The 13,236-nt window shown below is 42.0% G+C and overlaps 2 protein-coding genes across 2 annotated transcripts in view; one reads left to right on the top strand and one right to left on the bottom strand.

The window, feature by feature from the left end:
• LOC144987176 (uncharacterized) overlaps positions 1-13,236 on the bottom strand; it is a 427,194-nt gene that overhangs the window by 102,913 nt on the left and 311,045 nt on the right. The window lies entirely within an intron of this gene.
• LOC144986858 (uncharacterized) overlaps positions 11,922-13,236 on the top strand; it is a 164,985-nt gene continuing 163,670 nt past the window's right edge. The window contains exon 1 of the mRNA XM_078935382.1: positions 11,922-12,414. Within this exon, the coding sequence (XP_078791508.1) occupies positions 12,243-12,414 (172 nt within the window). The 5' untranslated portion in view covers positions 11,922-12,242. The remainder of the gene's footprint in view (positions 12,415-13,236) is intronic.

Raw genomic sequence — 13,236 nt, 5'->3', positions numbered from 1 at the left:
ATAAATGATATTTATCAATAAATCCTTGATTGTAAATGATGGATCTAAAGTTGAAAAGAAGTCAAAGTGCTGACTTAGCACAGATCAAAGGAGACACAGATGATTTCCTGGAATGAAGAAAACATCAAACATCATGATGTGATCTGGAACTGAGCAGTTCTTCAGAAGATCCTCCCAAACATGGAAACTGTTGCTGCAACACGTGAAGGTTTGGTTCTGTTGCTAGTGAGATCTGATGGATCAGTTGAATTGTTCCATTCAAGGAAACATTGACTAATATTTGTATTGATGCTGTTTTCCATCTGTGTTTTCAAACCTGCATCAAGAATTAGCTCATGTTTATTGATTCACTTTCTTTGGAAGTTTGGCTTCTCTGATGAACCACCAGAGGGCGAAAGAGAACTGTTGATATTATTAACACAACAGTCAAAGAAATCAACATGAAACAAGAAAAAAGTCCATTCTAGAGGCCACTCTGACATCATCATCATCAAAGACAGCGTTACCTAGCAACCATACCAAGACCATAGCAGCTATAGAGGGAAACACAACAAACCATCAACGGCGGTTAAAGCAGTCAGACGTTTGTTCTGCAGCTCAGCAAAAATCTCTGCTTTAGGTTTTGGGGAGAAAAACAAAGGAAAACACACGGAGAAGGATTCTGCAAAGGAAATCCCAAGTTCTATTGGTAAGTCAGCGTCCTGGAAACATGCTTTGTTGGTTCTGAAGTGGCATGAATGCAGACTTAGATTGGTTTGTTTCCTTGGATTCTTCAGATGGATTCAAGCTGTAAATGTTGTCAGCATAAAGCAAGTTTGGACTAAACTAAAGCAGAAAGTGGCCTTGAAGATGGTCAGGAGAAATGAGGGCTTTTTTCAGGAATTCTTGGAAGAGGAGGACTTCTCCAAACAACCAGAATCTAGGAGGAGGTTTTTTCAGCATTGACATCAGGATTTAGCATGAGCTTCAATCCCATTTTTGTTCAATCCAAATGTTTACCGTCATATTCAGGAGTTCAACTCTGAAAGCCACCATGACATCATAGACATTAAAGACCCTGTTACCTAGCAACCAAACACAACAAACTGTAGACTATTCAAACTGGACATTTTGGGGCAACAATTCTTTTCTAACTCAAGTTTTGATGAAAAATCCAAATGATGGAAACAGATTGTGTAAAGGAAATGAGGATCTATTGGTGAGTCACAGTCCTGGAAACATGAGTTGTGCTCTGATGAAGACGCCTGATCCAAATGTGGATTTTTGAAATGTTCTTCATGAGATTCAAACTGATTGAAGCTTTGAATTAAAGGTGTCAACACATTTCTGCATTGGATTCATTCTGTTTCAGTGTCTAAGGTTGGTTTGGTGGCAGAAACCAAGTTTTTGTTGAACAGTAGCGTTTGAAAAAGCAGAAAGTGGCTTTGAAGATGGTCAGGAGAACTTCTTTGAAGAGGAGGACTTCTCCAAACAACCACAACCTTAGAGGAAGTTTTCTGAGCATTCATAGATTGCTTTTCCAATGACTCATCATTTTTCACAAGAAGCTAATGAGTTTTTCCAAATGCATGCTGGATATTCTTAGTTCTAGCTTGGAAAGCACTTTGTGGGATTTCCCTGGAAAACCTGCTTTATCAATCATTTTGGTCTCTTTTTCTTCTTCTAAGTTCCAGCTTGGTGAGTGTGCAGGTCGCCATGGCAACCAGTGTCCAGGTCAAAGGGAGGACCACGGCCATCCAGTCTCCAGGCTTTTGGATGGATTTGGATTTGATAAACATTTGTTTCCCACATTTTAATAGTAGAATTCAACACGGGACATATAGTGGATTGTAAGAATAGGAACAAAAACAGCAACAACAAAATAATCCTCCTCCCCTTAAAACATGCATTTGACTCTGAACAAGTCTAAACCAAATCCAAGCAAAGACCAGCGCTGGGGCTCCTGCTAGTTTCTTTTAGAAGAGCCTGCCTCTTCCAAACATAGAATGTTCAACAACTAGAGCTAAAAATGTCTGTTGGTAGATTTCTGGATGTTGGCCGTATCCCAGCGAGCAAGGCCAAGTCAGCCCCAGATGGTTTTAAAGTGGACAGAAAATGTTTTTAGGAGTTTCTAGAATGTTCAACAACTAGAGCTAAATGAAACTAGTGCATGAAATGACAAAGAACTTCCTGTTTGAAAGGAATCTCATGATGGCTTCCACCTGTCTCTTTGCTTTTTCTTTCTTTTTTGGGTTTCTCCTCTTTGGGAGGTTACACAAAACTGCACTTTAACCCAGAAGGAAACAACAACCGCTCCACAATCCCTGAATCCCCTACAGCCTTTATCTAAACATTTACATTGACCATAATCACACATTTGATTGCATTTTCTCAGAACAACAAGCACAACTTCCCGTTTGTTTGAGTGTGAAACGATTCCAAAAAGCCATGTGTCATCCTGGAGGGACTGGTTTCTCATCAATGCAGACCACCAAGTTTCTCTGCTTTCTGACTATTTGGTGGCTGGTAGGCCTTTTGGGATTTTTGTCACGGAAAGAAGTGAACCTGGGCTCCAAATATTGGAAGACACTGATCTAAAAGTACTAGGACATCTGGAGAAAGCTCTAGTTCTGCTCCAACTCAGTCCAAAGCACTGAAGATAGATGGAGTTGGATTTGGGAGAGGACTGAGCTCATTCAAATGAAGAAAGAACAAGTCAACAGATGAAGAAGATTTCAGGAAGTTTCCCATTCAACAAGTTCAAGTTTCCAGAGAGCTAGTTTAGCATCCGTGTTCTGGACCAAACCACTGTCCCTCTGAAGGTCCAGACACAGAGAGGCCCAGAGTGACCCCCATTTCTCCTTTTTGCTCTCTCCAGTGGCTGACTCCGCCCCTTAGGACGTCCCCCTGTGTGGATCAGTGGTCAGTGGGTTGGAACCTGCTGCAAATGCAGGCTCTGGTTCTAACTGCTGGATCAGAAGTGGAATGTGAGCTGTAGTGGTGTGTCTGCAGCTGGATGTGGAACACATGAGGGAGGGGTCAAAGGTCAATCTTTCTTCCAAACAAATGTTGTCAGTCTATTCTCCAACAATGCTCCAACATCTTCAAAGGTTTTTGGTCCCAAATCCAGAGTGTAGCTGGTAGGACGTAATCATTTCAGCCTCAGATTTGGGATCTGTCATCTCTCTGCCACCGTGACACCGAGTGATGAGTTCATGCTCCAAAGCGGCCCGATCGCTGGCTTTAGGGACTATTCCAAAAGCTTTCAATGATGGCGGGGAATGAACATTAGGAACAGACGGACATCAAAGCAGAATCCAAGCAGCACCTTCATCCTGATGAAGCTCCGCCCTCTGACCTTCAGCAGTCATCTCCAGGCTCCGCCCCCAGTCTGTGACGGCTGGATGATGCTGTCCTCCACCTGCAGCTGGACCTGGATGTTCTCTCAGACCATGTGGCCTCATGGATCAGAAGGTTGAGGGTTCAAGTCCCTTCATGGTTGCAGTCAGACAGAAAGTGAAGAAGAGGGAACATTCAGAGCAGTTTCTGTGCTGTTTGCTTCCTCATGAGTCACGTCTAGATCAGGTCTGGATCCCAGTCAGAAAGTGATCAGGAAATCTGCAGATCAAACCTTCATTTACTGAAATGGAAAACATCAACTGACTTTCTACAGATTCTACTTCCATTCATCAAACTCCAACAGGAAGAAGATTTACAATCAATCAAATCTGTTGATTTCCTGACAAACGTTGTTTTCTCTTCCTGTTTGAATGTTTGATTGTTTTCAAACATGAAGAGAGTTTTTTTCCTGTTTTTAGCTTAAATTTCTGTTGAAATGTAAAGGTTCATTCAGAATTCCCCAGTGGCCTCATGTTGGAGGAGGGGCTTCATGAGATGCTGCTGGGGGCGGAGCTTGAACACACACCGCTTCCTGGAACCCAAACTCAGGCTAAGTGGAGGAAAAGTTGGGATTTCTGGTGTTTGTAAAGATCTGGAATGGTTTCCTCCCACAAAAAGGCCTTTTTCTAGTTTCCTGCAGATGAATTCTTTTCCTGCTGGGAGTTCTCATCTGGGTTTGCAGATTCTTAGTTGGAGGAAAACTTGGAGCAAATTCTTCCCAGAAAAAGGATTTTCTCTGGAGTGAATTGACATGAACAGAGTGAGTTTGGACTGAAAGCAGCAACAGGGAGGAGATGTTAGAGCTTCATCAGAAAACAGCTTTCTGGAGGAGTTGGAAGACGTCAACAGTCACAGTGATGGTGAGGAGGAGGAGCTAAGACTTCCAAAGTCAGAGCTAAAGATGGAGGAGCAGCAGGAGGAGGTTCTTCACCGAAGGAGAGCACAAGTCCAGCTTGTCAGTGCTTTGCTGATTGGCTAGTTGGATGTGTTCTTTGATGAGCTTTTCAATCTGACGTCTGCTTGGAGGACTGTTTTCATCCTTTTGGATGATTCCACTATTTGAACCAGACCTGGAACTAGAAGAGACTAGAAGAAAGGATCCAAACCAAACTCTTCTTCTGTCTGACTTCAACCATGAAGGTGAAGAATGTTTATTAATAGTCGTTATTATTCTCTTTAGAAACAGGTTTCTTAGGATCTTTTTGCTTGAAATTTCTTTTTTTTGTTTTGTTTTTGTTTACTTGTTTACCTAATAAATTTCTTTATTCATGACTGTAGTTTAGAAATACAATAAACAAATGTGATCAGGTTTAGTTAGTCTCTTGTGTTTTGTAGTCAAACCTGAACAGTGGAATGAGACAGTGTGATGACGTAGCAACAGCTCTAAAAAAGTTTTTTCTATTTCGATTTTCGTTTTTATTTTCTCCTGAAAATAAAGTGTTTACTTTTGTAGGAAATAATCTGTCGCTTTGAGATTACTTTCCTTGTTGCATGTTCAAAAAGTCGAGAAGAAGAAAACCACGGGATTTCACCGGATTAAGTTTAACAAATTTATTCACAACAATATTTCTAAAAACAGAATAAAAACAGATCATAAAGCTTTTGTTTTCCACACGTGAGCGGATGCCTGAAGTGGTTCCCACAGCTACATAGTTAATTTATGGCCCATGTCAGACCTACAACCAAATGGCCTTAGAAGATCAAAGACTGTTTTCTCCTGAAGGGGGATGAGATTGGAGCTGCATTCCTGACACCTCTCACATATGCAACTTTAGGAAGCAACTTCAGAGTTGAAAGGATGTTAAAGCACACACTTCAGCAAATGTATCGAATTACATAAATGCCAAAAATTGAAAGGGCGTAAAGACAACTAAGAGGGCGTATTTAGAAACTGAGTGAGTGAACCTTAAAACTGTGATGCCGCAATTCTAACCAAGCGACCCCGTATTTTACAACTGAACGGCTGAAATCCTAACTGAGCAGTGATCCTGCTCGGTCAATTCTCTTTTGCGCCCTCACCTGGATTTACGCTCAGTGTTAAGGGGGAGTGTTTGTCACTTGGGGGCAGGAACCTTTCTGGTTGATCTGATTGGCTGAAATTTGCATGCCAAGCAGCGGGGCGGGACTTTAATTTTGGGGCTTTAATAGAAAAGGAACGGCGGCTGTAATTTGGATTAAAAGCATTAAAACGGTAACAAATGCAGTGAATATTACATGAGAAAAACATACAGCACAAATAAACCCGCTGCACTTTCTTACCTTAGTTTTGGGTCGTTCGTTAATGTTTTAATCCACGTTACATCCGCGTTTTTTTCCTATGATTGCCTCTAACAGGGGGGGGGGGGGGCAAACAAGTTTGACACAAAGAGCCGACATCTCTATCTGTGATAGTCAAAGAGCCACACCACACACTGACCTGCCAGACACACACACAATTAAAGCCATATTATTTCCCATAACCCCCTACTCTCCTTACAACAGCACTGGATTAAACGGGGCCGTTTCAGTTTTGAGTGTTTTCTGTATTAAACGTTAACACACTTACCGGTGAAACGTGCATGCTGGTGTGTGTTTAAAAAAGGCAGCGAGCGCAAAACTGAGATGGTTGTGATTTATTTTTTCAGTCATTAATCAGCATTTCTAATCCATCAAAGTCCTCATCTTCTGCATCTGAAACAGCTGGACTAGATTTCTATCAGACACACCGGCTTCCCTTTCCTCATCAGAGTCCGTCTCTTTCCTATGCGGCTCCAAAGAACAGTGAAAGCAGACGCCTCAGGCCAAGTTTAAGTCCTGCAGTCCAGGGGCCTCATTTATAAACGTTGCGTATGCACAAAAGAAGGCGCACGCCACTCTCCACGCAATAGTTGAGATTTATAAAAAGCAAACTTGACGGGAAAATGTGCGGTCCTCCCCAACTACCCCTGGCTGCAGCCTGCAGAATGGGTCATCATAGTGGAATGCTTTGATTGCAGAGGAATGTGAACACGCTGTGGAATGTTAGCCCCGCCCATGCTGAGCCCGTCTTCTTCTTTGGTGGTTTTACAAGTTTCCATGTGCAATATTGCCACCTACGGGTTTTTAAGGAGTTTTTCCTTACTGTGAAGGGGGGGGGGGGGGGTCTAAGGGCAGGGATATCAGTTTAGCTTAGTCTTTTTTGTTAAAGTTTAGTATTATCCTAATGCATTCTTTGTATTCATGATCCCTTTTTCATTGTATGTGCTAAAATAAAATAAAAATATTTAATTGAATTAGGGAATTTCTACCATGATTCCTGCCTTCTTATGCCTTTTACAAGTTTCCATGTGCATGTATTAGGGAATTAATAAATTCTGTCTGGCCTCACAGACTCAAAAAATAACTCATTGGATGATCTCAATTTAATTGTTTTGTCAGGATTTACATCCAATAAATATGAGTAACCCCACCTCAAAGTAAATTCTTCCATGTAATGAAATATAATCGAGTTAGTCGAACTAAATTTTATCAAGAAAGGCAAAGGAAAAAAAAGTAAGCAACAACGGTCTAAGGCTAGGTTCGAACTCAGAACCTCTGAGTTGTTACCCCGCTATCTAAGCCACTGAGCTATCACTCCGGTGATCACGCATGTGATCATGATCGTCTTTCCTCTTATTGGGAGAAGCCGAGTTGAAGCGATTTCATGCCACAGTTTCGTTTTTTACGTGGAAAAAGCGAACTAAAGTTTTCACTTTTGAAAAGTCGAAGGATTTGAAGGACTAATAGTCATACCAGGCATTACATTAGATGAAGGAGTTGAACATTTTAAAAGTTCAATGGTTAAAATAGGTGAAAAATTGTAGCCGTGAGACGGCAAAAAGAATAAAGAGAAACAGGAAAACAGCATTCAACAGCATGCCCCTTACTTGAACTCAATTATTTTGGATTACTGGAGTTATAGGGGAAACGATTAATACATTTTGTGTTAGGTCAATTAAATGTAGATACAATCTTTTAAAATAAATATTTTTAAATAAAACATACAGAATTTTATTGTGTTACATGAAAGAGGAGCTTGAATCATTTTTTTGAGTGATACATAAAAAAAATTGCACCATTCAAATTTTCCTCCTTCTGTTCTCTTTCTTCCTCATACAATTCACAATGACACAAAATGTGCTCCACTGATTCTTCCCCTTTCCTGCAATCACAACTGCTGTGACAAAGGTGAATCAAATGCACGGGCTCAGCGTGGGCGGGGTTAACATTCCACAGCGTGTTCACATTCCTCTGCAATCAAAGCATTCCACTATGATGACCCATTCTGCAGGCTGCAGCCAGGGCTTACTCGTCCTCCACGCAAGCTCTGACCCAGGCGTACGCACAAAAACGGGTGAAATGAGAAACGGCGACACCGTCGGCAGATGGAAGAAACACGTGAAAGTGACAGTGTGTGCTAAATCGTGCTGGCATGTGCTGTGCTACACAATGTGGCATAGCTTAAAAACGTGCCTCTACCCCCTGGCGCCGTTTGCTGTGTTGGCCCCGACCCTGAACCCCATCCCCACGCATTTGAGCCAAATGCTGCTGCTGTGCGCCAGCGTTTGGAAGTGATGCGTCGCTTGTAAAGAACAACAAGAAGTTTGGAAAATATTATTTATTTAAGAATTCCCTCATCGTGCAGTTTATTTCAGTCAGTCTTGATTTCGCCCAACTCCTTGTCTCTCAACTCTCTGAACTAATGACTTCCCTCTGCATTTCAAGGACTGCATCGGTGAGGACACGTCCACTGCTGGAGGGTTGAGTGCCGTGGAGACGCTGGGTCCAGACGGCTGCTCAGCTGCAGCATCCACTGGCCCCGCTGGAAAACCCAGCAGCTAAAATAAAATTGTTCTATATTAATAAACTGTAATTGTGTAGACTGCATACATGTGACTTGACTGCATTCATTTGAATTATTTCTTTTACCCGTGTCAGCCGGTGCATCTGGCGCGTCTGTCCCCCTCCGCCTCGGTCACCACTCCACTAAAGGGATTCCCCAAATAATAGTCGCCAGTCTCTCATCAAGAGGGCTCAGCTCCGGTGTCCCCTGTCCCCCACCCGTGGCAGACACACTCTGGCGATGCGGCGGTAGACGTCTTTTCGCCTCGACTTTGATGTCCGACCATTTCTTTCATTTCTTTTTTATTTCGGCCACGGTCTGAGGATGTGAGGCTACAGCATTTACGGCGTCTGCCTTTTTAGCACAAAAAAACGCCGGGCTTTTGGGAACCACGCGTGTCACCCGGTGCATCTGGCGCTCCGGTCCCCCCCAGATTCAGTTTTGGTCATGATAGACCAAACAAGAGATTTTTCTTCTGCAACGTTGTTGTTGTTGTAGGGCAGGTAGCATTAGAATTTAGAAAACGTGCATCTAGCTATGCGATAATACCCTTTTCTTTGTCTCTTTTCTCCTCTTCTTCTCTTTTCTTTCTAAATTGGGCACCAATTTTGACCTTTTTTGTCCATATTTCAGATGTTTTTGCATTTAACATAAATGTCCTGACATAGGTATCAAGTCTGTCGACTAAACCAACTCTCATCTAAGTGAAGAATTTTTTTTGTTTTTCCATTTTTTATTTGGGCATTTCACACCAAAATAACCAAAAAAGCATGATTTTTTTATACCTTTTTATACCCGCAGCGCCCCCCCCCCCCCCCCCCCCCCCCCCCCCGTTCGTCAAACATTTCCAGAAGGAGCGCGTGCAGCTGCACCCAGGGGCGCCAATTCGCTACATGGCGGCGCAATTTTTATTTTTTCATCAAGCACTGGGCCGCGGCCCGCGACCGTTGCCCCCCTGGAAGAAGATCCAGCCAGATTTGCGCATGCGTTTTGCGCTCCGTGCTCACCTCTCAGCCTGCAACCTTCACCCCGCGCCCCCTCCCTTCTCCTTCTTCACCCCGCGCCCCCTCCCTTCTCCTTCTCACACACATTTGCGTCTACTTCTCAAAGACAGGAGGGAGCGCAGCTGCGGGGCGGGGGCTCCGCCAGGTTTCAGGCTGTTACAAACTCTGTGATATAAGTAAACCAATAGTGGTGCATAAAGTATTTTACAAGAGCTGAGCCGCTGGCGCCGCCCCTCCGTCATTTTTCCGCCCCGGGCGATCGCCCGTATGGCCCGTGCCTAAAACCGCTACTGTTTGTGGGCGTTTCACGGACTATTTATGGGCAACTATGGGCGTGTCATGAAGCCGCAAAAGCTGCGCTGCATTTAGAATTGGTTGTGATTTATTAAGGGAAAGATGCGTAGGATGTGCGTGCGCACGGTTTTATAAATCCGAATATTTCTGAGCGTACGCACGTCCTATGTTTCATCCGTACGCCACTTCTGACGCAAATCCTACACAAAGTTTTAGAAATGAGGCCCCAGAAGTGTGGCGTAACTTGCCGGCGCTGCGTCCCGGTAAAGGGGGCAGGATGGACAGCATTTCACGGTCATCTGCTGGAAGTAGCAGCGCTGAGCCTCGATCTTCCAACACAGGCCTTTCCTTTTCCGCGGAAACTCAGCTGCTGCTGCGTCTTCTTGTCTTGTTGGAGTTGGTTTTCCAGCGTCCTCACTTGTGAACCATGGATTCATTATTTTAAATTCTCTGGGAGCTGAGGTTCGATAAGTTAGAAAGATCTTCAAAGATTCAGACTTCCTGCTTCAATAACTCCTCTGATCAACGTTCAAATGTGTCAGCAAGTATCTCAATCCTTTTGTATTAACACATAGAGTGAACCACAAATGCATTTCTGAAGAAAAAGATTGTTTTTTTGCCTTTTAATCAGAATTGTTCGCTTTAAGCTGTGAATGCAGACATGCAGCAGCCGGCTGCCAAGGGACCGTCAACAAAGTGCAACCTCTGTGAACTGTGAAACACCACTGTGTAAAAATCAATAATCTCACAAAAATGCATAAAATTATTATGAAGCATATTCTTGTTACAATACATATTTTGTAAGAAAGTTCATCTTGATTTTATCTTGTTGTATTTACTTTTTCAAATTTTAATAGATATGAATCATGACTAAAGTTATCAGTAACTTGACATGACCTTATTGTCATACTAAAAAAAATAATGTGAATAGTTGTTTGTACAATGTTTATTTTTAGGAATTTTTCATATTTACAAATGGATCAGATTTGGTCAAAAATCCTCAAAAGCTCTGAAGATGCCAGAATATTTTTACATAATCTTTATTGTAGTAGGAAAATAAGGTCATGATTAGTCAGTACAGGAAGTTTTGTGTCAGTAACTACAGCATCTTCAGAGCTATTGAGCATTTATGTTATGATTCATATCTCTATTAAATTTTAAAACTATAAGCAATAAAATAGAGGTTGACTTTTTAACAAAATTTAGTATAATAATAATGTAGCATGACTATGCTGACAAGTCTTCATTACCAATTCATATAAATATAGACATTTATTCGCTTTTTAAAAGTTCACTGATTTTTACAGAATGCTGTTTCACAGACGTTGCACTTTATTGACGGTCCCTTGGCAGCCGGCTGCTGCACTGTTTGCATTCACAGCTTAAAACGAACAATTCTGATTAAAAGGCAATAAAAACGATATTTTTTATTCAAAAATGCATTTGTGGTTCACTCTTTGTGTTAATACAAAATGATTGACATACTTGCTGACACATTTGAAAGTTTATCAGAAGAGTTATTGAAGCAGGAAGTCTGAATCTATGAAGATCTAAGTTAACCGAACTGCAGCTGCTCTATTCCCGTGTTCCTCCGCGTAGCTGATAGCTGCAGTTTAAACTATGCCTCATAATCGTGTCTCTTTGCATTTCCAGGGTTTCCAAACGACGTTGTTCTGCATTATGCACATATCTGCACTTTTGTACCCTGAAGGGGGGGGGGGGGGGTCTTCTCCTCTCTCCATATCATTCACCTGCTGTTCTCTCCTAGATCCTCTTTACCAAAGTCACACAACAACACATTAGGGCCGCTCTGTACATTTTGGAGAAAATGTAAGACTTTCACCTTATGGTTGTGAAAGTACTGAATATAGAAAATATGAAAAGAGGAAAAGAGCCGCATGCCTGTCACCCCCCCACTGAAAAATGAAAGTACCGCCCCTCTGCCTCGCCGATAAGAGATGCAAATTTTGGCCAATCAGATCAACCAGAAAGGTTACTGCCCCAAAAGTGACAAAAACGCCCCCTTAACACTGAGCGTAAATCTACATGAGCGCGCAAAAAGGAATTGACGGCGCAAGATCACTGCTCAGTTAGGATTGCGCCTGCGCGGTTTTAAGGTTCACTCACTCAGTTCCTAAATACGCCTGCTTAGTTGTCTTTACGCCCTTTCAATTATTGGCAGATATGTAATTCCATACAAATGACTTATCTTCAAGGTACTAAAAATTTAAGACTGACAACCCTAATGAAATTACCAAAAAATATAAATTCCTTCACTTTATACTTTATTTGCCAGTCAAGTTAAAAGGGCTTTTTTGCAACCATCACATCATAAGAGAAACAGACAACACTCCACACCAGCTGGTGGCGCTAAAGCACCATGACACTGTTAGTCAAACAAAGAAGAAGAACAGCACGAGGCGCTAGCAGCTTGTTAGCAGGCTAGCAGCGTTAGCTTGTTAGCAGGCTAGCAGCGTTAGCTTGTGTTGAGAGGTCGGTGGTGTTTTGTTGGGACGTTTGTGAGGTTTTTGGACAGAAAGGACGATACGTGGTTCGTGTGGGAACTCTCAGCATTTTCCAAAGTGTCGTAAATGAGTGAAGAAGTGTTGAACGGAAAGACAACGTGGATTGCTGTGATTGTGAGACTAGCATATGATCGATCGGAGCTGCAGTGAAGAGGACGGCGGTGTTTGTGGGAGTTGGAGCTGAAGATCGGAGCAGGAACCATGTCTTCCCTTCAGTCTCTGAGAGAGTTGATCAGCGAGCGACTAGCTGCTGCTGCTGAAGAAATCTGCAGACTCTGTGAAGGAACCATCGTCCAGTACGAGCAGGAGCTCTGTCGTCAGCGCAGACTGCTGGATGTCATCTGGAAACCACAGCTGCAGCTACACCACATAGGTATGTCACCTTCATCAAAGAAACAGAGAAGCCCTTTGTTCATCTCTCACTGATTTCTCCTTCAGATTTGGGTTTTATTGAGTCTTTATCAGCAGCTGATTCTCTCAGGTTTCTATAGTGGATATCAGAGTTCTGACCTCCTTTCCCTAACACAGTAGGGACCACAAGACAAAAGATTTTAAGGACCAGTCAGATAAATGTGACCACATATGATAGAACAATTCTGAACAAAATTTAAAGAAAAAATTTGCTCAATAGACTTGAAATTAAGTAAGTTATTAACATTTTAAGTCTTAATGATCCCTATTGTTTTGTGAATAAAAAACAATGGGAAAACTTGTTAATTACAGGAACAAAACATTAAATTGAGCAAAAATGTTTTTTCTTCTTCTAGATATTACATCTTCCTTATTTTTGCTCCAAGCACTGTCCAATTTTCACAGGACATTATTAGGGTGCTTCAGCACATTTTTAACATTTTTTAACTGATTAATATAATTAGTGTAATCCATTTATTGGTTCATTTGATTAAATATTTAAAAATCTGTTTTTATCCTGTTGGAAAATATATTCTGTCGCTTTGAGATTACTTTCCTTGTTGCATGTTCAATAAAGTCGAGAAGAAGAAAACCACGGGATTTGGCCGGATTAAGTTTAACAAATTTATTCCCTAACAATATTTCTAAAAACAGAGTAAAAACAGATCGATCTGGGTGTCCAAAATCAAGGCCTGCAATACGCAAGAGGTTACATTCCGAATTCACATGCAGCTTGTCTGGAGACACAGGAAAATTCCTTGAGTTCAGACTTTTAAGCATGTGG

Source organism: Oryzias latipes, chromosome 2 (assembly GCF_053564925.1).
Source record: "Oryzias latipes strain Hd-rR chromosome 2, Olatipes_Hd-rR_3.1".
Classification (NCBI taxonomy): domain Eukaryota; kingdom Metazoa; phylum Chordata; class Actinopteri; order Beloniformes; family Adrianichthyidae; genus Oryzias; species Oryzias latipes.
Note: the sequence above shows the minus strand (reverse complement) of the source record. Positions and strands in the feature narration are given on the sequence as shown.